General features: G+C 40.6%; 1 protein-coding gene across 4 annotated transcripts in view; it reads left to right on the top strand.

Moving 5' to 3' along the window:
* The window catches only part of NCOA7 (nuclear receptor coactivator 7), an 84,879-nt gene that overhangs the window by 44,322 nt on the left and 14,914 nt on the right, over positions 1–25,643 (top strand). For 3 of the 4 annotated variants that reach the window (XM_034060677.1, XM_034060678.1, XM_031054021.2), the window contains 7 exons: positions 13,695–13,774; positions 14,608–14,715; positions 16,127–16,225; positions 17,233–17,358; positions 19,661–19,845; positions 21,228–22,294; positions 23,754–23,922. In XM_034060677.1, the coding sequence (XP_033916568.1) occupies positions 13,695–13,774; positions 14,608–14,715; positions 16,127–16,225; positions 17,233–17,358; positions 19,661–19,845; positions 21,228–22,294; positions 23,754–23,922 (1,834 nt within the window). The remainder of the gene's footprint in view (positions 1–13,694; positions 13,775–14,607; positions 14,716–16,126; positions 16,226–17,232; positions 17,359–19,660; positions 19,846–21,227; positions 22,295–23,753; positions 23,923–25,643) is intronic. The other variant, XM_034060679.1, reaches the window with a different exon arrangement.

Consider the following 25,643-nt stretch of genomic DNA (forward strand, 5'->3'; position numbering starts at 1 on the left):
ACTTTGTTCTGGAATAAGAGCTAATGATCTCAAATTCTGGTGGATCTGGGTTAAGGCCACCGGGTTATATTCAAGCTGAGTTGTTAATTGGTGTTTACTAGAAACTGTCTCAAGCAGAAGGGATGCCTTGTCCACAGGCAGGAGAATTTGATCTGAGCAGTAAGTACCAGAAGTAATGTTGTTAGCACTTCCACACATTTGGATGGAAATGTCTAAATGTTGCTTGTGGAATCCTCTATTTGTCATGATGGATAAGCTCCTGTTTGTTGTGAAACTGAGTAAAAGATAAGTTAAACTTGGTGTTTTGCATGTAATCCATAGGTATTGCCTGTCAACACACAAGTTGCCTCAAAACATATAATTAAGACAGAAGACTGAGCTGTTTTGAAGTCTCATGTTGGATGAAAGTGAAGCTATATGTATACATAAAACCAAATTGTAGACTGGCCATTGATAGTCAATAAATTAATACATGTTTCAACTGGAAAGATAGAAGTTGAACAGTCAGTACCTAGTCACCACTTCCAGGCCTCCTAAGGGTCTTTCTTTTTTTTATACTCCTCTCTATAAAATATCCCTCTTCCATCATTTTCAGGCTAAGGAGCATTGGCATTCCTTACATGTAAGTTGTTTCATTACTTTGCTTGCCAGTGTTATCCTTCTCTGAACCTCCACAACCCGGGGTGCTGGGATGGGGACTGTTTCTGCTCTAGTCAAGATTCTCTGACTTGATTTACTGTGAGTTCTGTTCAACACAGCTTGGGGAGGAAGAAAATTTTGGGGGACTAGGGAAAGTTGTGAGAGACTCCTTCAGTTATAATTGTTCTTGGGGAAAAACAAATACCCAGAGCTTTATCCTAAATTACTTGTGTAAGTAATTAAAATATCATAGCAAAGAGTTTTAGCAGGGTGAGCAGGCTTAGGAGACAGAGAGAAACAAGTGAGGATTAGACATCAGGAACACCTTTTTAAGAGTAACAGTAGTTATTGAGGCAGAAAACTAGAAAGTGGAATTTCTGTCACTGGTGAAAAAATACTGGGGTTTGGTGTTTTTTTAAAAGTTATATTCTACTGTAGCAGTTACTAAAGTAAAATTTAAGATGGTGATGTCCTGTGACCTATTCTGCTGAGGTCAGACTAGGGTGATAACATGATGGGTGTTTGATGAGCTAAAACTGATCTCATTGCTGAAAGAACCAGATGCATTTCCAAGGGCTGTCTCTTTTCCCAGAGCCTGAATCTTCAGGAAGAGTGAGAATTTATGTTCTTAATTATATATAAATGCAGATGCACTTAACATCTCTGAAAAGTGGCCCTCAAGGGAAGGGAGGAAAGCTGTGGAGCAGTTGGTCACATAGCACACTGCCAGGCTGTGGCAGGTGTTTGTGTGCAGGAGGGGAAAGGGAAGCATGTCAAGAGAATTAATAAAGAGAATCGTCATATTTCTGCCAGGGGTAATGAAGGCAAACATGTCTGTGCGGTTAGCGAGTGCTTCACTTCCAGGATCCCCCGGCTCAGCATGTTTGGGGTAGTCTGAACTTTCCCAGCTGCCTGTTGGGTCTTGCGCTCTTACTCTGGGTACCTGCAGGGGATGTGCAGCTCCTTGGAGGTGATTTTGGTAGTGTGTCTTGTCCTGGGGGAAAGGGTTGGACTCACACAGCCTTTTCTCTTCAGCATTTCCTGGGAGGGCTGTTAACCAGGCAGGTTGGATCCTTTGCCTCTTCCCTCACCTAGGTCTTCAGGACCCATGCCTTTGGTACCTGTGAAGCAGTTCTTTGCAGCACCCTGGTATGTCAGTGCTGAAGTCTCTCTCCCTGCCTAGTGACTCCCTGTAGCTCTCTGAGGCATCCCTGCCCACAGAGAAGAGGCAGAATATTCTCTTTGTAGTTGCAGAATGAGGATTACATTTGTAAGATTTCTGTCTAAGGCAGGAATATTCTTAACTCAAGCACATAAGGAGCATGAGACAGTGCATTTGAAGTCATATTGTAGATCTGGTCTCCAAGCAGAGGCATAAGGGAGTCATTTTCAGGGAGTCTGAGTAACTCAAGCCTGGTATCCTCAAGGCAGGCTTTTAATTTCTCTTCTTTAACAAATTCCCATATTGTGCATGAAATACACTGTTAGAAGTTCACCCAAATGTTCTGAAAAGCAGAACATTTGGAGCAGAACTCCTTTCACATGCATTTAAGTAATAATACAAAGTTAAGTCACATCTTTTTCATTTTTAACACTCGTTCCTAGCTTTCCACACTGACTTTTCATCACGTCTCATCAGTCTGTCACAATGTCTGTGATGCGACTCAGCAAGTCACACTTGGGATCAGTAGCGTGTATAAACTGAATTGCTCTTTTCTGTGGCAGCTGAGGAGCTGTGTGATGAAGCGCTGGTGGTCAGCAATACATCAGATGCTGATGTCATCTTTGCACACAAAAATAGGGCATGTCCCATATCTCTAGAGTCTTTGTGATTTTCATCTATATTTTTAAGCTATGACTTTGTAATTGCCAGCCAATAGACAAGCAGTACATGCAGCATGTGGTTTGAAGAGATGGCCTGCTTGACTTGCACGGCAGAGCCTTCCCAGGCAAGGTGCTGTGTGTTCAAGCAGCAAAATGAATGAAGGAAAACAGCTTGTGTAGTGTTAACAGTTTTCTAAAATGTGCATGTCTTCTTCTGTGATGCCTAAGTATTCCTTCTCTCAGCCCTGCTTTGTTGGCAGCCTGGTTTTCCTCACTCTGTACTGTGTCTGAGTCCCTGATACAGTGGACAGTGAGAAACTTCATGGTGGTGCTTTTGTGATAGATGAATTCAGATACTGACACTTACCTGAGCAAGGTTCACAGGTGATGTCATCTGCCACACCACTGAAAATGGGATGTAGAGTTTGCACAAGAATTGGGCTCTTGACCACGCAGATAAATACCAAATGTCTAAACTGCTCATGTGGGCAAGTGAGAGAAAATAAGAACAGCCTTGTCTCTCTGATCTAGGGATATGTGTGCCTTGCTTCTTGCAGTTCCCATTAACACAGCATATTTCTGTAGAGCATTCAAAGATTGACACACTTTAGCTGTGCTGTGCAGTTTGATCTTGATTAGGGATTGATAGCACAAGTACCTGCATGGAGTATACATCTGCAGATGATGTATGCTGCACTCTACTGAATAATGGTGGGAAAAGCTATTGAAGGGAGCACTTATCAGCTGCTTTATTACTGTCTTTATTAAACTGAAAATTTATCCCTGATTTTTAAAGAATTCCAGGGAAAGCAGTTCATTCATGTAATTCACCTTCCTAACTTTTGGGGTGTATATGATTTCTCTTTTAAGTCCATGGTCGCTGGTGTGAGATGGTAAGGCAGCTAAGGCCCCACTGGATGATAAGTCTGGTGAAACACAAAACAAATTTTGTCCTGCAGCTCCACTTTATCAGTGCACCCAAGAGGACCTTTTTTCCTACACAAATGCACAAGGATAGCAGGATATTTTGCAGGTGGACTGTGTCAAACACAGGGATCTTGGGGTTGATTGAATGGTCCTGAACTAGAAACTGGAAGAAGTGACAGTAGATGAAATGAATCTTTGCGTTTCTTTTATGTGAGTAAAGCTGAACTCTGGATGGGGAGGAGGTTTCTAGATACTGAGTCTGTGAATTGTCATATGCAAGCTGGTACTTTTGTGGAAGGTTGACTTAACATTGTGTACTTCTGTAATGCTAATCATGCTAGTGGGGAGCTAGACCATACTGTTGCCAAGCAGTCTGGAGGATATAATAATGCACTTCTGGGGTTCTTGTTACGTGTATCCCACACACCAGTAGCAGCCCATGCTGAAGTTCCTGTTGCTGCATTTTTTCTTTGGCTGGTATTCTCACTTCTAAGGTTGAAAACAGCATGTGAACCCACACGCTGTGTAATTACATCCCTAATAGCTGTAGAACTCATGGCTGGTAGCTGTTTAAGCCGCCTTTAAGTAGTAGACATCCATTGCTGCAGGCTGTCTTTTGTGTGGGGAGAGACAATTATTAGTGATATATGAAAAGCAGATCAGGAGGAGTCCACAGTTTTCATGATACCATGATGTGGTTATCCAGAGCATGTGAGAACAAGCTTCTATCACAGAAATGGCCATCACTTCCTATTGTTACAGGCATGTCAGAGTTTCACTGTGACTATCCAGGGCCAGAATAAATACATGGTTATGAGTACTTCCACAGTAAGTATAGTTAGATCGTATATGCAAAATGCAGGGGAGCACTTGTAGATATTTTCCCATTTGAAATTATCTGTGGATTTCCTTTTGAATGTTCTGCTTAAAGCTTTGTGTAGCAAGATCTTTTGTTTCACCACTGCTTTGTCTATATGCAGCAGTGTGCAGAAGGACACCTGGCTGTGGAATGCAAGTTAAAATTACCACATCTCTGTATCCAGGCAGGATCAGTAGGAAATAAAGGCAGCCTTCAGAAAAATAATTGTGCTAACATATAACAGACATGGGACTGATCATGAAAAGAGAAAACAATTGTCCTTTTTCTAAAGGGCGGAATAGAGTTAGGACCTGGATCTACCACCCCACTGCTTCACCTGTGATGGAGCTGGTTATTTCAGTCACTCCTACCCTTCTTTATTTTCATCCCCTTTTTCTCCTCATCCCCCCTTTCCTTTCTTTTATGCAGTGCTGGCACCAAGCTTGGTTAAGTGCTGCCTCACTGTGGGAGGATTAGGCAGATTGGGATGGGGCTAGAGTTTATACATTAATGCAGGATGTGCAGAAACAAAAGCTGGGAAACTGTCTACTGTTTTAAAGCATAATCCAAAAACTTAAACTCCCCAGAAGTGAGCAACTGAAAACTTGTTTTTATACCGTAATATGAATAAATCCAAATTGTATACTGTTGCATTTTGAAAGTGTTGGTCAAGCTAAAACCTTACATATGAATGTAATTAATAGTGAATAGCACTCCAGAAACTGTATGAAATGGTAATTGAAGCAAGAATAACTCTACTGTTAAGATGTATACCTTGTAATTCCATGATGCTTATATTACCAATTTATTCCTGGTAGTAGAGGAGCTGCTTGTATCTTGGATCTTGTTCTTTGCTGTAGTAACAGTTGTGTAATTCCCTAGAGATAGTAATTGTATAATTCCTTACAAATACGAAACTGGTCAACCTCTATTTCAAAACTAATGGGTGCTTTCTTCCCTCTTACATCTGTTAATCCTCCTTACTGTTGTCTTGTCAACCAACTTATTTGTTGCTAAAGCCTATTGATTTTATGCCATCTGAATCTTTCTGATTGTCCCTCACAAGTCAAAAATAGGTTTCATATGCCTAAAAAGGCTTTCTTTTCAAAAATTATTCCTTAAAGCATCCCAGGCTAGATTTAGGCTGTGTCCATATGTCTGGTGACTATAGTTTTCTTAGGCAGTAGTTTCAGACTACCGCCGAGTGCCACAAAGAGCTTGATGTTCCCCAGTGTGAACAGTTAGGTCTCTTGCTTCCTCCCCCTGCTAGGAACTACATTTTTTCTCTCCGTCTGAACTGGCACTGGCATTTATCTGACCACAAGTTAAAATGAGTCAATTCACTAGACCAGCAAAGAAAAAGGTTGAGATAATTATTTTAACCAGTTAGGTAATCTCTCTGTGGGATCAGATGAGAGCCAGAGTCCAAGGCAGAAAGAGATGTGAAGAGAGAACAGCTACTCTCCTTTTAGGAGCTATTCGTTTGGCTTAAGAAACCATACCCCTGTGCCTGCCCTGAAGTAGAATTTGGTGTCACTGCTGAATAATAAGGAATACAGAGAACAAAAGCTGTATACTTACTTCTTTATGGTCTAACTTTTTTAAATCTTTTGACACTTCAGTCCTGGGTTCTGCCTTAGGTAAGCTATGCTTAAAAGTAAGCTGTGTTTAAAAGCTACCAAACTGATTTTCTAGGCCATTGCACCTTTGCTGAAGTCAAGTCAGCAGCTGTGTGGGTTTTCTACTTATGGCATCACTTAGACTGAAATCAAATGACTCTTGACATGTGATTCTTTAGCTTTCTTTGAAGTATTTGCATATGGAGGAGTTTGGTTCATCCTGTACATGCTTTCCTCTACATAAGCAGTACTGATTTTGCCTTTGAGCTCAAGGTCTTGTACGGTTACTTTCAGTTATTTAGTATTCTCTAAATACCCTCTAATTTAGGAGCTGTTCACATTTTTTTCCTGTTCTCCTAAGTGTTCTCTGAAGTATTCTCCTTTTGTGTGTTTTAATTCCTGTACCACTTACATTTCTGTCTTTAATTTGTATAGCTGCCTTGAACAAATATAAAATAGGAATTATGTATTTTGTACAAATTGAAAAACACAGAGCTGATTTATAATGTAAAGTTAGACTGCCTCTGCAGTGAAGTTTCTTGCTCAGCTCCAGTTGTACAGTCTTTGCCAAGTCACAGAGTTCTACAGATGTACAGGATGTATTCAATTTTAGGCATCTGAGCAGCCTGTATAGAGCAGACAGTATTCTTTACCTGCATTTTGTGATTAAACAAACATTTTCTAGAGTTACGACTTGGTAGTGTGAATTGTTAATTCCAATAAACTAAGGAGTAAACATTTCAGATTGCTCTAGTGTAAAATCTTCATGAGTGGTGCAGTTACTTCAGACCTCTACATTGCTCTTGGAAAACTTGACCCAAGCACTTATGTAAATCCTACCTAAAATGAAGGAGCAATTGGTATCTCAGCATCAGTTACATCTCCTCCAAAAGCAAAGCCACATAGGTTTAATAATACAATTAACAATGATTAGGTTTTTGCTTCATCTCAGTGTGTGTTTCACCCTTGTGTAAGGAGGTGTTCAGTTGTGTCTGCAAGAACTTTGCTTACAGAGGTATTCCAGATGCATCATGGGGACTTGGTTTAAAAATCATATCAACTGTTCCCCAGCAATGTGGCTAACAGAAATGAGTTTGCTTTCTCTTACCTATTTTCCTTTCACATCTTGAAACACGAATCACTCTCTCCTTTGAGGAGATGCTCGAGATAATTACATTTCTGTACATTACATTCCCTAGGGACATACAAAATTATTTATTGAAATCTTATCAGCGGTTTAAAAACAGTCTCAGTGTGTGTTACAAATCTGCCTGAAACTCAAAAGAGAATGTGATCTTTGTTTTGATCCACAAGCAGCTGGAGATGATGTTTGCTCATGCACTCAGTCTGTCTCAGAGGGGCTTAGGACACAAAGCATCTGCTCCATGTAGGACATTTTCCCCAGCACAAAAGAAAAGCATGTGTAACCAGTTTACTTAAGGGTAAAGAAAGACAGATACGATAATTCCAGCTGGGAGCTATTCTCCTGTCCAGCTGATACATATCTTAACTTGTTCCTAATGTGTATTTAGCAGGAAAGCCTGATCCTTGTCAAACCTGAAAAGTATGTTTGGGGTCCCAAAGAATTCTCTTCATTTTCTTTTTTTTACCACCTATATTCACTGCTCTATGAAACAGTTTTCTATGAGAAAACTGGTTAGCTCTCACAATAGCCCTGTCTTGCCCATTTTTGGCTACAAGAGCCCTTCAGCCCTGTCTTCATGTTCTCTCCTTCCTTCTTTCCCATGACTCCAAATTCCACATTGAAGATATGTTGCTTTGCACCTAAACAGAGACAGGAGAGAGTTCTCTGGGAGTCACTCATCTCCTTTTTCCCAGGATAAGTTTCAGCGGAGCTGGAGCACAGGCAGTCTCCATCAACAAGGCGTGTACATCTCACAGAATGACTTTCCCTACGGGCTTGCTGTGCTTTGGCAAACGTCACCATGACCTGTTTCTTAAGTACTGATCTCTACCTGGAGAAGTATGTCTGTTTTCTGTCTGATGCAAGGTTATTGGTTGACATGAATCCTTCCTGTGTCTTCAGACAGCACCTAGAGCAAATGCCAGGAACCCTCTGGCTTCACTGCCCATCCTTTGCATGCCCTCCTTGCTCACAGAACTGTGCATCCTCTCCTTAAAACTTCCCTTCTGACCCTAGTATTCAATATAAAGAGTCATCCGATCAGCCCTCTTCAGTGCTGCGTTCTCAGTGCCTAGTGACACACAGCTTCAGCAATACTCTAGTTTCACTATATTTCAACTTCTGTCATAGTGTTTTCCAGCTGAGATTTAGAGCTAAAGCCCTGGGCTGTTGGCTGTATCTCACTATTTCTTTACAGTAATATGTCCATTTTTCCTCTTGACAGTTGGAGGGCGTGAACTACATCCTTCTGAAATTGAGTGGTGGGGGGTTTATGGTATTTGCATTTTTTCATGTAGAAGCTGCAGTATATTAATATTGCATGAATAATAATAGCCAAATTTTTATTTAAATGTGCCTTAAAATACCTGACCTATGTATAGCACAAGGTACTACCTTTTTTTATATCGGTTCCTTGAGCTCCTTGTCATTTTAGTTTGGGCCCTGTATTTTCTGGTGATCTCTTTATTCTAGTGGAGAATCACAATCAGTTTTTATTTACAACATGGAAAAGCTGTTTAAGGCATAGATACTTAAGAATCATGTGCCTGGATTTGTATTAATCAAGGAATTGCTATTCTTCTATGGCAGGAGAAGTTTCAGTAGTGAAGGAGCACAAGTGTGGTGTGATAGATTACGGCAGCCTTTTTGTTTCAAGTTACTTCAGCAGTAGAGAAGGAGGAAACCAAATGATAATATGATTCAGTAGAGGAAAAATATGCAGAAGCAAGGTGAGGGCTTGGCAGAAGGCTGTGGGAAAAATGAGGAAGCAGGGTAGAAAGCCAGACAACCAAGATGGTGGTGGTGGGGTTGTTTGGTTTGGGTTTTTTTCTCTTCCCCTCCTCTAACATGGTAGCAATCCACTACCCAAATCTGAGCAGAAAATGTTTGCCTAACTTGCTGCCTCAGGGAAATAGCTCTGATCAGATGGCCACATTTTTACTGGTGTGCACCTCAGCAGCTGCAGCTGGCTAAAAGAGGGGTAATATCTCTTCCTAGAAGGCTGCTGTGGCATCTGGGAACTGTTGGAATGTCAGAGTGGGTGGAGGGTCTCAAAACAGGGATTTGGCCCCTGTGGTGGTGGTGAGCTGAGAGAAAGATTTCCTATTCAAAAGTAATAATTTTAGTGTGTATGATGTTCAGTTCACTTTGAGCGCCATGAGAAGAGCCAGAAAGGTGCTTGTGGAGACACAATTATCCTCTATACATCCCTCTATACATCCTCTATACAACCCTGTATGTAACAGCATTGCTTAAAGTTATGAAAATGTCGGTTTCAAAAGTAGAAATGGAAAAAAAGTTGCTCAGATAAACTGATTTGTATTCCTTCTCTACCAGCCCAAGCAAGACTTTCTTTCATATTCTTCAGGTCTCTCTAGAATGACTTAAGTGATATTCTACTCCTTCTCTGTCAAGATAGTTGGTATCAGGCCTCATTTACTGATAAGGTAACTACCCCAGGAGGCCTTGTTTGCTTAATTTCTTATCAGTACTCTGATTAGGTTACTCCAGGGGATAGCCATTCTGCCCTGAATTTATTGCATTTCAGATTCTTGTAAGCTACCTTCAGGTTTTCACTCCTCGATCCTGGTGCTTTGCTAGACTGTGGTAATAGAGTTCTATTTTGTCTTAACAAATCTGTCATAGAGATGTAGGACTGGAATGTCCTAAAACAGCGGTGACGTACTCAGCAGCATTGAAAAATATGACTAATATCTTGCAGTTTTAAGGAAATTCTTGCTATGTCATTACACAAATTAATGTTGGGTTTTTTTTTTTCATTTTAAAATCTGTATTTGGTTTTCCTTCATCTCAGAAAAGATGGGGTAGGAGAAGAAAAGCTAACTAGAAGGACAGCCTGTGTGATGAGAGAAATAGGAAAGTCTAAAGTATGCTTGTATGAGTCAACCAAAAAAGAGAAAATGCTGGAGATCTATGACACTGTGAGTGGCATGCAGAATGTGAATAAGGACTGTCTACTTATTCACCCTGAAAATAACATCAATTAGGATGCTCAGTGAAATTAATCAAGTACAAAGTAGGAAAAAGTAAGCACTGCTTATGCACTGTGGTTTCAGTGCTAGTACAGTAGCACTGTGGGGTTCCTTGGCATAGGACCAGTGTGGAGGTATTGAAAGGACTGTGCAGTTTAGTGCCCCATTGTGCCTCTGCTGTGGGGAAGCCAGGATTTCTAGAAGACAAGGGAGCTAATGGGGGGAAAAAAAATGTGTATTTACATGATGCTGAAGTCTTTGGTAAGACAGAGATTAATGAGTAAAATGGACTTCAGGTCCAAGTATGCCATTGCCTCTGTTCTCTCTGGCTAGCAGCTTTGTTTACCTGGTATGGGAAGTGGTCAGCCCTTTGGCCCCATTTACTTCAGCATTCCTGTTAGCATTGCCAGACATCAGCCTACCTGATGGCTCAGAAACTGTCAGGCCAGTCCAGGGTGTCCCTGCCAGCACTGCTAAACCTCACAGTGATGTTGGCCAGCAACAGGTTAGTCTGTAATGTTGGTGGTGGTGGTACCCTCTTGCAGTGGCCCGTTGCATGTCACTGTGAGCAGCCTGGAGTTCTGTTGATGCTTCTTGACCTATCTACTCAAACAGCTATTTACATAGTTCAAGAGGTGTAATTCTCCTGTCGTGCGTCAAGGTCTTTTGGATGATAACTGATTGACCTCTTTGTTGTAATCCTTCAGTAGGTGCTTTCCAAATTATTCCTAAGGTTTCCCATAGCATTGCAAAATGAAATATGAGCAGTCTGCTAGGAAACTGAGATAAGCATAAATATATCAATAATAAGGGCAGAAAAAAATCCCATTCTAGACTTACATATTTTCAATAGGCCTGAATTTTCTGCCTGTTCTCTCTTGGCATTGTTCTTGTCATTGCTCATTGATTTTACTGCTTATGTATAATTCTGATTTTACATGTTTCCTGGAATCACGGAGAAGTTCAGTACACCCACTCTGCCCCTTCCCTAAAAAATGCAGTGTGACCAGATTTGCATTAGCACCTAGTCATTTCCCCTGGTTGTGCAATCCCATCTTCAGTGTACGTGTAGGGAAACTTGGGAGGCAGAACCATGAATCACTTCACCATTATATGTCCAAGTTCAAAAAGTAGCCAGTGGTGTTTATTTTAAAGCCTGCAGAGATGTGGATCTCTTAATTAAAGTTATGTCTGAAAGAAATATGGTTACTGAGGACTCCACATGCTCTGGGTGCTTTTGGGACTACTACTAGAGCTAGCTGCCTTTAGATCAGGTCAGAAAACGTTGGCTTCCTAGAGGAGAACTGAGAGAGTATAAGGGAACTGAAGAAATAGTATATTGTGGTGTTTTGCTTGGTCAGCCAGGCTTCCCACCCTTCTGATGTGTCCACTCATGTAGAACATAATTTGTGACCTTGTCCTCTGTATATACAGTAAGTGGGCTTACAAAATCTGTCTCCCCACCTCCATCTCTCTGGGCTACTTTATCCCACACCTCAAGGTCTTACTGATGCCTGTCTAGTTAGTATGAAATAATTACTCTTAACTGTTTCCTGCCTTGTGTGCGCTTTCAGAGCTAAACAAGCGTTAACATATCTGAAAACTTGTCTACTTTTTGCAGCTAGACTAAATAGTTTACTAGAAGATGAAGTCTACCTATAAACCTTTCTTGCCAGTCTCCAGTGATAGGTCACAGGCAGCTCGGGTAGTTTGCCTGCATGGGTTTGATACGTAGTTCTCATTAACCTGGCGTAATTGTAGTGGTATCTCTTGTGTAGCACAAAATAGCATGAATGCTCACATTGATAGATGGGGGAGTTTGTTCTGGCAGAATTGTGTCCATATTGCCAGTTGTATGTAAAAATTTGCTGCATCTTTGTTATGTTAGCATTGTGTTTCTGGTGGCTTGGTACTGTGCCCTGCTGATTTGTCATTACCTGTTTTTCCATCCTTCACAGTAGACTGCTTTGACTTTGATCAGAGGAGGATGGTTTGACAATGTTGAAAATACAAATGGTCAGAAAAAGGCAGCAAGAATGCTAATTCTAAAAGCTTTACTGTGGGTCTCCATTCTCAGAGATGAAATATTTGAGATCATTGAGTGATGCTCTGTTCCAAAATGCTATCAGGGAAAAGCAAGCCATCATCATCCTCATCTCCCTCTTCCTACCTGTATTCTTCACGCCATGTGTACTATCCACATGTACTTAAATTGTGTGTGTTTAGTCCCTGCATGCTTTCCTGCCTCTTACATTGTAGGGAAAAACATCTTTGCTGTCTCTTGTATTGCTAACCATGGTGCTCCTCGTGCCCACATCACTGGTAGATAGTACGTGTGTGGGATGTACACATACAGTAATGCTTTGATGTGTGTTCAGGGCTCTTGTGAGTCTTTGTTGACTGAAGGGGGCTGCCCCTGATCATATAGCCTCTGGAAGACACTGAGGCAGTCCCCGGCATTAACTATTGCTGTGGAAATGGGCCAGCAGAAGGGTCAGGTGCAGCTCAGTTCCAGGCCCCTCCTTTCTTCTTGTGTACATTACAGTGCACCAGGCGAGTCCTTGCCCTTCTTTTTACTACCTGCCTCTTGCTCTCTGGAAATAGCAAAGGTTGCAGCAAAGCCTGAATGCAAGCCAGAAGCCCTGTGCTGCCATTCCTCTTCCTTTCCTCCCTGATCTCCTCCTGGAGCTGCCAGCTTGGAGCGCGGGAACAGTCTCCCCAGGAGCACATTGTCTCTCTGCTCCTGGCCCCGGGTGCTGGTGTTGCCAGGCCCAGCCCTGCCTTGCCTTGGCCAGGCGGTAGCTCTGTGCTGGAGGCAGCAGGACCTTTCCAAGGGGCCAGGAGCAAGCAAGCTGGACAAGCAGGGTGGCCATGCACAGCCTCACTGCACCCCAGCCCTACTCCTGGAGCTGGGGCTGTGTGCCACTCTCACCACCCCCAGGTATGTGAGTCTGGGCTCTGGGTGCACAAGGGGAGGCTTGTGGGGCTGGGGCTGGCTGGGCAGCGGGCATCCGCCCTCATCCTTGGCTTTGCTCACCCTCTGCTCCAGTAAGAATTAGAAATAGCTGTCCTGCTCGTGCTGCTGAGAGCTCATGGGTGCCTTTTGGGTCTTGCAAGTGCAGGGAGTTTTGTGTATTGCAGCTGATGGAAAACATCTTCTGAATAACTTTTTATGTTCTGATGCTTGACTCTATACTGCATGCAGGCATGTTTTGCGGGACTCTTGGCATACTTTTACTTTCAGAGTTTAAAATAGTACTTAAATATGATGTCGTACTGGTGGTGAAGTGGTGGTTAACCAGGATTTGTTGTGGTCGTACCGATGCAGTGTCTGTGCATACATTCATCTGGTGGTTTCTACCTCAGCCTTCATAGAAGCTCATCACACAAAGTACCTTTATCTAGCAGGTGAATTGTGTAGGAATCATGGAGAAAAGCATGGGAACATATATCATGTATACATTATTCTTGCAGAGATCCCGAAAGATTACTAAGCCTGCTGAATTTGATGAAATTTTGCTTGCCTTGCAGTGTAGTTTTAAGCTGTAATAGATACTTTCTGTGTATCCTCTTGTTCTTGTTCACAGCTGAAATTTGAAAATTCTGTGGATTTTTTTCAAAACACGTTGATCGGCAAACACTGTGAAAGTCAGTGACTTGAATACTTGAATCTTTTTTTTTCTCTTTAGATGACAATCAAAACAAAACCAATGAAAAGAAAGAGAAAAAAATGGTTTCTCAGAAACCCCATGGTACCATAGAATACACTGTAAGTATCAGTGTGTGGTTTGTTCATGTCTGCTTTCTGAAATGGAGTTGGTGATATCTAGAGGGAGCCAATAGCACAAAACTGAAAACACTAAGTGAATAATGGCTACATCTTGTACCTGTATCAGTAGGGACTGCTCTAAATATCATTGTATGGGAAGGGCTAGGCTCACATCCTGAACTACTGTTCAGCCAAGGTTCTCTGCCTCTTCCTGCGACTGCCAGTCCTATTTTTAACCCTGCACTGTGGCTCTTTACTAGAGCAATTGATTTGTTATTCTGAAAAATACTTCCATTCCACAGTGCTGCTTGGGTCATCAGCTGCCTGGTCTGTGCTTGGTCCTGAGGCTATGTGAGACCTCTTTCTCTAAGCTGAAGCAGGGCGGCAGCATGCTGTGGCAGGGCACAAAAGCCTTCCTCTGCGCAGAAAGTCTCTGTGTGAGTGGACAGGTTTCCAAGTGGGAGCTGCACCTCACTCTCTGTCATGTCCCAGCCTAGAACAGCACAAATGCCTGAATGCTGTGACTGCCGAAGGTGTAGTGAACTTTGCAGTGTTTGTCCTTTTCCCACTTGCCAAACCAGTTCTAACTAAGGTGGTTCTGCTTTAAAGTTTTATGAGAAAGGAGAGGGACATCTGTAACACATCTCCATTATATCTGCTGTATAGTTCAGCGTATTTTTTTTTTTTATTGATGCTCACTTACCATGTCACCTGTTAAACAGAGGTTATGTTAAGATCATCAAACTACTGCAACCAGTTTGTTACATGCTTTTAGTTCAGCTGCTGTGCTGAATGTGTTCAGTATGATAATTAAGCTTCAACTCTTTCTTCAGGCTGGGAATCAGGACACCATAAACAGCATAGCATTAAAGTTTAACATCACACCTAACAAGCTTGTGGAGCTCAATAAACTTTTCACACAAACAATTGTGCCAGGCCAGGTAAATCTTTTATGTTGTTTTGTGGTGTTTTTTTAAGTACCTGAAACCTGATTATTTGTTGTGTATTTAAAAGCTTTTTACTACTTTCACATATCTTGTAAGTAGCTGGATACCAACAAAACGGACAGTAATTTAAATCCCTCAAAGGGGAACGCACAAGATTATTACCTGGAGCTGGGGGGGAGCTTTGTAGCTGCCATATCTGACTTCTGTTATTTATTTGCTGTTACTAAAGCTTACAAAGGACTCTGAAGCTCAAGAGGGTAATGTAGCTGTTGCAAGAGAGCTGAATTTTTGGAAAGCTTAGATAATTGCCATGTATAATACATTAAAGAATTAGAGAGTTAGATACAGTAATTGAAATGGCTCTTTGCCATTATGTTGGAGATGAGTCATTCTCCTGTGAGATGAGAAAGAAATGGAGATAGACTGTTTGGGGGAGAGTTAGGTAATGGAAAAGCAAATGTGAAGGCTAACACCTGGTTCAGGAAGAGCAGATCTTCTGCTTCACAGATACAAAGAAATTGGAGTGTCCCAGTTTGCAGGTGGTAAAACTGAGGCACAAAGAGATGGCATGACTTGCCTAAGAACACCCAGCAGACAAAAACTGGCATAAGGAAAATAGGTTTATTTTTCTGAACAGTTTTTGTCTAAAACAAAACTGTGAACATTTTTTTTTTTTTAAATTTTAGAAGTATCTTTCTTTACTTTGACACTTGCAACATATGACTGTGTTTTTATTTGGGGTGGTGGTCCAAAGCTGTTCTGCAGTTTTAGCACTGCTGTATTAAAAAAACTGGGATGTTCACTGTGAGGGAATGTGAAAATTAAACCAAAGCATTATATTTTTATATACAGTTATATAATAAGGTTTTTTTGTTTGGTTTTTATTTTAAATGTAGTACATGATGCTAAAATGCTGGTTCATATAAAGAATATTTTCTTACATTTAGAAATGTAAATATGTTTTTGGAAAAAAACAACCTATAATGAAGTGTTACAATCTTCTAGCACTAAAAATCCACCATCTTCAGCAATGACCTTTTCTTTGGACCAGAGTTTGCTGTTACAAATTAATGACTAGTAATAGTCATTTTGCAGCTACTTGTTTTCTAGTTGTAAGATGACCAGAGACTGTAAATATGGCAGGGAAAAGTAACTTCTCAGTCTGTGGAAAATGTTTCATTTTCTTGCCTGTGCTGCTAAACAAAGTGTAGGGCTAGATCATGTAATTAGTTATATCTGCATATGCCCCACCATCACCCACCTGTGAAGAGGGACTCTAGAAGAAGGAGTGCATTGCAATTGTGAATGATCAGTACTGGGTTGCCTTCCTAGTATACTGTAGTATTTATAGTGAGTAAGTTTTTAAAGCTTGTGTCTTACTGTTTTGACGTGTGTTTGTATTCAGATTCTCTTTGTGCCAGAAACAAGTGCTGCGAGGCTCTCTTTCAATACTGGTGCTCCCGTTTCTCCTTCATCATCAGATGCTGAATATGATAAACTCCCTGTAAGTCAAACATTGCTTCACTGGTCTTCAACTCAGAAATTAATTTCTGATTCTGAAGCTGAGATTCAAGGCTGTGTAAATAGCAAATATTTGAGGATACAATTCATACCTCGTGTGTGTTTTCAGTAACAATTTTAATTTGCTGTATAACAAAATTTACAATCTCTTTAAAATATTGCAATATAAGGGAATTCAGTCTAAGCATAGACACCCAGCACAAATTCAGTTGGGCCCAGAGCCTGTCAAAGCAGTTGAAAATAGTATAGTGTATAGTTTTTAAAGAATAGAAAATTAAATATGAAAAATCATTTGTTGTTTCACGCTGAAGATTTTTATGCTGCTCTGCAGTCCAGAGCCTTTATCCTGCACTGGGATCCTTGAACTCAGAGGCTGTTAGTTTAGTCTGAGCAGTCAGTTTTCTTCTAGTTGAGCATATTATGGTGGTACTTATATATAGAATTTAATCTTTGTGAAAGCCTTGGCATAGCTGATCATTCATTTTCCTTAGAAGGGTGATTGGCCATGATTACTTTAGATAGTTGTTTTAGGGAGTTTAGCTATCCTCCTGATGATGTTAAAGCAGTGAGGACATTTCAAATCCATAACTAATGAAAAGGAAAGTTGGAGAGAAATCTGGGGTGAATAACTGTGTTTTACATTAGTCTTGCACTATGCCTCCTGCATGGGGAATCCCACCAGTGCACTCACTGTGTGTAGAGGTCTTCAGTGTAGATAAGGTGGCAGGACTGGCCCTCTCCTAAAATGAGAGTGTCTCACTGAATTTTGGTGAGCTGACTTGCTGTGGCATTTTTTTAGAGGTTTTTTTGCCATGTTATGAGGTTTTTCTTCCACACATGATATTGCGGGGAGTGTGCATATGTCACCACCATTATTCTTCCTTAAGCAAAAGGAAAATAGTTGGTTGAACCAAATTTTAAGTTGCCCAGAACTTAAAAGTGTATGATTCTGGTCCTGCTGCTCTGCACTGAACCTTTTATTATTTTAAGGATGCTGATTTGGCAAGAAAGGCCTTCAAACCAGTTGAGAGAGTCCTGTCCTCTACTTCAGAAGAGGATGAGCCTGTGGTGGTCAAATTTTTAAAAATGAACTGTCGTTACTTCACAGATGGTAAGGTAGGTGGAACCAGGATTTTGGGCATTGTTTGGGAGTCTTTAAAAGCAAAATCTGTTTGGATAAGTGAGAGGTGGATAGTGGGAGAGTCAAACATCCTCCACTTTGTAAAGAGTGTGGATGTTACGGTAGCTTTATCTATCACTGCTTTGTTCATTGCTACTGTGGCAATATGCTGTATCATTTTGTTCTTTCAGTTGCTTAATCTGTAATAATTGCTTTATGAGAGAATGCCTCTTCTATACATCTTCGTTCCCTTACCATACCTTACCAGGATTATCTGGTTAAGAGTGTGTTGCTAGATACGCAAGAGAAGCTGCACTTTAGAGCTAAGTCATATCAGGATTAGTTGTCCACTTCTATCACATTGAGCAACAGCTTTATAAAACAAGCACATACCTATCTATTTCATTTATGACTTTAAGCTAAATTTTAACTGTTTCCAGAGCAGTATTTCCAAATATGTCTATGTTGCTTCTGCACTCACTAATGAATGTCATGCAAATCCTAATAAAAAGATAAATGCTGCATGATAAAACTTTTTTTTTCTTTCAAGCTTTCTTGTAACATGCGTGTTCCCACTGGGACTGCAACCCTAAATCTTATAGCAACTCTTTTAGAAACAGTGGCACAAAGCTTGGGCAGTATTTTTACCCTCTTCTCAAGGCTGCAAGACACCGTCTTCTTGAACTGTCTACTTTGATATATCTGCTCTTGTTGACTCTGATTTCAGTCAGATGTCTGGATTTTCAAATTCTCTGGAATCGATAACACTGGAGATACTAACCATTGTAGCTTAAACATTTTTTCCTTAGACCTGACTATTGTAAGATGGATGTGTTTACACCTGCAGTTTCTGGCTTCTCTGCACATCGAGTGGATGTAGACTGTATTAAACCACTCTGCAATTTTTCAATCTGCTGTTTTGTAGAAAGTAACAGAGGCCTACTTGATGCTTTGCATGTAAATTAGGGCAGTACTTTTGCTTTGTTATGTGATGCTTGCTAGATGCAGAGGATACAGCTTGCCAGTTTTATAGCTGCAGGACTGAAAAAATAATTTGCAGTCAGAACAATCTGATGGCTCTTTTGCCAGTGTAGCTAAAATCCCTTGTTTCCTTGCTTCCTGCAAGTGGCCGAGTCGGAGGTACAGCCTACTAATGTATTGTTCTTCTAGCTAATACAGACCTGTGGGAGAAACCTCTGCACTTGATTCTTTCATCCAAACACAAACTAGGCATGTGTATGTGAGTCATACAGGAGAAGCAAATGGGAAATACATACACACGTTGCTTTACAAAGGAGCAGGCATGCATGTACCCACTTGCCAGTGCCAAGCCATCAGCTTGACACAGTTAAAAAAAACCAAACCAACAAACCAAGCTTGTGGTCCTTTACCTGCCTGTTTGTTAGTCTTCCTTGACTTGCCTTGTGGATGACTTTGGATAATTAATATCTACAGTAGGTCACTCTTGTTGCTCTGCGTCTCCTATTTGTTAGACAGCATGATTTACGTAGAGCTTCTGAGTTGGTCTGGTGAATTTTGTAGCTTGTCTGGATGACAGGGTGCAGAAGCAAGACATTGCTCCATCCTCTGTAAACCTTGAAAACTGATCAGTTGTCATGGGTTGGAGGCTGAATAATGGCTGATGTAGCCTCTTATCAAATCCATGGCCAGTGTATGTTTTGAAGAATTAAATGTCTTCTACAGCCGTGTAAAATATGCTTGAATCAGTGGTAGAAGCTGCTTCTAAATCAGGGAGAAACTGTTTCATATCAGGTCCTTATATATAAAGTGTTTTTTCATGTAGGGAGAACGCATCAAGGAGACCTATAAAAAAGCGTAGCATAGGAAATAGTAACCTTGACATTTCCATGAGTAAAACTGCCTTCAAGTGTGCTGATTGCATCTAAATTCATGTATCAAATGAAGGTGGTTGTATCTAGAATAAAATGGTACTTTTTAATTATTAATATTCTATTTTATTTTGTTTAATCCACTAATCTATTTTGTCTGAGGTTTGTTACAGTCTGCAGTTTTAGCCTGTAGAAGCCAGCACTGGGAGTTGAATAGTTTAGATGTTCTTTCTTATCACCCAGGAACTTGGGTGTTACTAACCAATTATTTCTTTGCTCTCCATACAATATCTAGTTTGATGTAAAAAGTTTTGCTAGCAAATGTTGCATGATGGAATATAAAGAGGCAGGAGAGAGGTTTTTCTTTTTAGGATAGTAATGTAACAGCCAATACCAAATGATAAGTGAAGTACATATAATGTGCTAACTCTTCCTTCTCCTATTTTAGGGTGTAGTCGGAGGAGTCATGATAGTAACTCCAAACAATATCATGTTTGACCCACATAAGTCTGATCCTCTGGTAATTGAGAATGGCTGTGAAGAATATGGGCTCATCTGCCCCATGGAGGAGGTTGTCTCAATTGCTCTCTACAATGACATCTCTCACATGAAGATTAAAGATGCATTACCATCGTAAGGAGTGTTCTTCCCTGAACTTAAGTTTACAGATTTTCAGCAAGGGTCATGTATAAAGAGAGGTACAGGGAGGTAACGGAGGGAAAGTGTTTTAATGCAGCAGAATAAAATAAATTGGGGGGGGAGGGGGAATGCCAGCAAAAGGGATGATTCACTTGTGTTGTTCTTGCACTTGCTTCTTAGAACACTTCAGTGGCATTAAAGAAAAATGGGTCGTGAATATGACAACCAGTGTACAAAAGAGATGAGTAAAATGCAGTAATTAGGAAGCATTGGTGGCTTGCCATCATTGGGCTTTTGCACCATCTCAGTTTGGACCATTTGTGGTGTTACAGAGCTGTTCTGAGAGGAATATTTAAAACTTTGGAAGACAATAGCACCCTAACTGCCATCTTCAGGACTTAGAGAAATACCAGTCTGTGGAGTATTTCCACTTTAGAACCATAAATGCTTTGATAGTTACCATTTATAATACATAATATACTTTCTCAGGTGTACTGCTCTTATTTATGCATAGTCTAGGCACTGCTTATGTATTTGTTGTGAGCAAGGTTTTGTCACTGTAGGGAACACCTGTTTGATCAGTGAAGTTCATCTGCTTCTGTCCATTTTCTCATTTCAAGAAAAACGTTCCAGATACTTGTTACACCCATTACTAGAGTGTTTAGTACCCTCTTAGTAACCTTTAAGTGATGAGAATCTTGTATTCTCATTCGCCTCAGACTTCTTAGCATCAATGAAGAGTTCAAGTTGTGTGCTGTTAAGTTTTTAAGAAGTTTCCATTCTGAAATGTTTTATAGTTGTCGTGCTTTAAAAACAGGTCTTTGGGGAAGTCTGCATTCAAACACTACATTTGAGTGCTAGAGAAAAAATAAAAGGAAGAAACTCCAACTCCTTTGCCTGTTACTCTTTTGCAGTAAACATGTTCAAACGGTATACAGCTTATCTGTGATTTGTTTTCTTCTCAAAAATACATTTGTGCTGACTAGGGAAGCATGGGTGGTGTGGGAAATAACTATATTAATATAATTACGAGTTAAATCCCAGCAGCTGAATACATGTCCTGTGTTTTTTTCAGTTACCAAACTTCTGATGACTTGCACATTGTTATTAAATGTGTGCCATTTCTTCACCCATGTGGCATATTCTGCCAAGTGGTTTACTCCTTTTATTTTGGTATTATCCTTTTTTGTATTTTTCTTCATTTTCTTTCAAGTCACTTATTTTCATTGATGTATGTTTATTTTGGATAAAGTAATTTTTTATTGTGTTTCAGAGCTTAAGTTAAGTTGGTATATTTTTAGTTTTTCTTTTCCGATTTTTTTCTGTTTCCATTTTGCTTTTAACATCATATGTACATCCGTCATTTTCCCTGACAGTGACATACCAAAGGATCTTTGTCCTCTGTACAGGCCAGGAGAATGGGAAGACCTATCCTCTGAGAAGGACATCAATCCTTTCAGCAAATTCAAATCCCTTAGCAAGGAAAAGAGGCAGCAGAATGGGGATCCATCCATTGCTCTGGGTGCCAAACAGATAAAGCCTTCAGATAAGGAGAAGTCTGCTGATTTTGAAGTTCTTCAGTCATCTGAGAGTACAGGCTCTATCAAATCGAAGTCACTGGAGTTCCCCAACAACATCACTGCCACTGAACATTTGGAAAGGTTTGCTTTGGATCCATGTGTGAAGGAGCCTTCTGGGGAAAAAAATGCTTCAGATATCAAAACCAAAGAAAAATCCCTTTTGGGAGAAGGAGAGTATGACTTCATTGAGCTGGAAAAGACGTCATCTCATGTGGATAGAGGGTTGGACAGGAAAGTCTCAGTAATAGAAGGCTTGCTGGCTGACCCCAGGGAGCTGGGGAGAACTAAGCAGCAGGTAACCAAACATGCTACAGAAGTCCAGGAGCGCTTGACAGTTGATTCCTTGGAAAAAAAAGACAGTGTTGAACCTAAAGCTGACTTAGATTTAGAACTGTGTGAAAAGCAAGATGTTATTCCAGAAGTAAACAAATGTGTCAGTTCCCCAAAAGGTAAGGTGGAGACTGCATTGGACACTAAGAAAGAGCTAGAGAAAGATAAACTTATTGAATTTTACCTCAATAAGGATGGGAATGGGTCTCAGTCATCTGAAGACTTACACAAGGCTGAAATCCAGAAAGGTGAAAACAATAAAGCAGTTGGCATAGACCTTACGCTTAGCTGTTCAAAGTCCCAAGCTAATGAAATCCATACAGTTAAAAGTATGGAGCTTGATTCCTGCTGTGTTGAAAGGAAAGCACCTTCATTAGAAAGCAGCTCAGCAGCAGCAGAGCAAAAGGATCTGAAAGAGTCTGTGGACTCTTCATTAGTACCAGCTATAGACAAGACCTGTCAAGAAACACAGTTAGACAATCAATCAGAAATCAGACTGTGGCTGCTGCAGAAAATTCAAGTGCCAATTGAAGGTAGGTCTCTGATTCTCATTGTTTCCTCTGAGACTTGGACAGCATTATGACGGTAACTTTTGAATTGATAGCCTTCTGCTCTGAAGTTTCTGTTTCTATAATACCTGCTTATTTTTTCTTTGACTCTTGCATCTCTTATTTTTAATTATCTGCTATTTAGAGGGAAAACAACCCTTTCAAATACCCTAAGGTTCTAGTTTGATAAGTAGCTGGTGAATATTTTCCGTATTCAGTGATCCATGTTTATATAATCTTTATCTCTGTTTACTGGCTTTAAGGGGAAAATGTTACATTACTGACAGGGACATTTCATAGGCCTAGGAATTGTCACTCTGTATTGGTAAGTTTTATTGCTTCGGTGAATTCTGTCAGTTAATATCTGATAGTATCTGAAGTAGCAGTGTGTTGCTGTAAAGGGGGGTACCAAAGTATTCTTGACACTAATTACATCTGTGTAGTGTCTTTCATGCTATGGAAACCCTTAAAGAAGTGATAAATAGGAATATATATAGAGAGTCTTACAGCCTGATCATTTTGTCCTAATTGGTTTTTGGATTATAATAAATAAAATTCAGGCTGTTACTGGAAAGCATAAACAAAATAAGATATTGGTTTAGGTAATGTGTACACATATTGCTATTTCTCCTGCAGCCTGGTGCCTCTAAGCACTGGTCCATCCTGGAGCACTGATGCTCCTCTCCTGGAAGTTTAATGAACCAGTGGACATAACCCTTGATTCATATCAGCTGGTGTGGGATAATTAGAATGGAAGTCTTAGTTTTAAAATCAGTTGTTCTTAAAATTACTTTCCTGGTTTTTGGAAGAGTGTGTATCTTGCTAAGTTGTGTTTGGCGATAATTCTCGGTGGGGGGGGGGGGGGAGTGAGGCTGTATGTGTACACCTAAAATGAAGGTGGCAACCTCAGTGTAATTGAGGCTATTGTTTAAGAAGCAATTGTTCGTTGCACTAGCAGTCTAAGGAACTTAGACTGCTCTTTTGCTTGACCCTGCATTGTGCAGACAAAAGGTGTTAGTGTGGCTGGCTGAATGTCAGAGTTAAGGAGCTGATTGGGCTTTGTGTGCATGTGTACAGGGTTACCCTTCAAGTGGAAGGGTTTCCTGAGCCCAGTCAAACACTGTCCCCTTTACTTGCCTGCTTTGTGTGCAATTTGCACTCAGCCTGGTCATTTTACTGTTGTGCTTTATCATATGCTATTCTATACATAGCTGCACAGCTGAGAAGAATAAAGGCTGTGAAGAAATTGGGATGGACACAGTTTAGGATGAACAAGGATTTATAAAACCAGTTTTGGTACTGAATGATGTATCAGGTGTAATTCTGTGTGTGGTGCCTCTGAGTATTCCTTTGCACAAGATTATTCATCTTTGTGATAATATTTTATCATCTGCAGTACTTCTGCTTGCCTGTAAACAGCCCATTTCTTCTGTCTCTTATTTAGATATGCTTCCTTCAAAAGAGGAGAAGAGCAAGACTCCTCCAATGTTTCTGTGCATTAAAGTAGGCAAGCCTATGAGAAAGTCCTTTGCATCTCAGAGCACCACTGTGTCTCAACAGTACAGCAAAAAGATAAAGCAACCAGAGTACTGGTTTGCTGTTCCTCGGGAAAGGTAAGCTGGAGTGCCTAGCACAAGAATGTGTTTGTCACTTAGTTTTGGGGTTTTTCTAAATGTGTAGTGCTTTCTAGAATTGAATCTGACTTTTTCTACATGGTCCAAGGTGTAAAATGCAGCAAGGATGCTGAGATGAGGGGAGGGGTACCATCATTTCATTGTATACCAGAAATAAAGCAGTATCTATTGCTGGTCTAATATGGCTCCCAGTGGGGAGGAAGAAAGGATCAGTTACCACTTGGAGGATGAAAAGAGGGGTATACGTGCAGCTAGCATACAGTAAGAGCACTGAGGGGTAATCTGGGTTTTGGCTGTAGTCTAAGAAGGGAGGGAAAGTGAAAAAGGGGAGTAGTGGCAAGAGAGGTGAGGAATCTATTAGAATGCCAGTCCTGAAACAATTGTTATTTCATATCAGCAAAGGGCATCATGTGGAAAAAGGGAACACTCCCAGCTGAAGGGGTGTGGCTGTGTCTGCCTTCAGGCCCATAAAAAAGGTCCCTTCTTTCACAATAAAATCCATTAAAGTTTTATGTGCCTGTAGGTGTTTATGAATGCCTGAATAGTACTGCAACAACAACGAAGAGATTTATGTGATTTTATACATAAATCACACAAGAATTTTCTCTGGCAGTGAGGAATCAAATCCTTGGTCCCTATTCTGCTAAAAGGCAGCTAAAGCAATTTTCTAGTGTTGATGAACCAAAATAGGGAAATCAGTGATCACACTCCTGATAAATCAGATTCCAGGGAGAATCTGAACTGGAGATCCAGCTCAGAGGTGTGTCTTTTGAGAGTCAGTAATTTTTTTCTTTTAATAGTTTTCCAGAATATTTAATTGTATTTTCAAATTTGTAGCATATGTGTTGATTTAAGTGTTTACTGCCTGTATTTTAGAAATGAGTGTTTTGAACAGACCAGCAGGGAGGAGGACCCGGGGAGGAGGAGGAGAAATTTAATCCAGCTGGAATGTGGCCATTGGGAGTGTAGTTGAAGATAGCTTGTGTTTTGCTTGCTATCTGCTGAACCAGTCCTTGGCTCCTTGGGGATTGCAAAAGAGCAGGTTCAGAAAATTCTAGGTTGAAGTGTGAGTAAATACTTAAAGGAGTTGAAGTGATTCTGTAATATAACACAAGGTCAGTTTATTGCTTTGGGATAGTGTATCTAATGTTGAATAAAGCTGCCGAGCTGAAGAGAGGTTGTCTCTGATCATTGCTCTGCTCTGTTAGGCTTCTTACCACAAACTTGGTAAAAGGCTTCACAACTTGTTTTTTAATGGGTGGAAATTTTCCGAATAGTGAGGGGACCCAGCCCATATATAAACTGCAATATTGATTGGTTTTCAGTTTTTAGAATGAGGAAAAAGTAATTCCTGCAGTTGGCTGTTTCAGCAGTGCTTGGCCATGCTGGCTGACAGGCCAGATCTTTGATGTCCTGGCTGCTGTTCAGACCTTGATCAAAATTAGTGGTGAATGTAGCATGGGGTTGGGTCATTTTGGTGCTATTCATGCACACCTGACTTAACACCACAGAGGTGCATAAAAAAATCATGTAGGACTTGGGACAAAAATTAAAAGCGAGACTCACTCCTTCATATTAATGCAAGACATGTCTTTCCTTAACAAGTCAGTGTCTTCACCAAACACTCTGATGCCTTCCCAAATCAAAATGCATCGTTTCCTACCTGCCCGTGATGTTCTTGCACCGGTATTGAATAGTAC

Source organism: Melopsittacus undulatus, chromosome 3 (assembly GCF_012275295.1).
Source record: "Melopsittacus undulatus isolate bMelUnd1 chromosome 3, bMelUnd1.mat.Z, whole genome shotgun sequence".
NCBI lineage: Eukaryota > Metazoa > Chordata > Aves > Psittaciformes > Psittaculidae > Melopsittacus > Melopsittacus undulatus.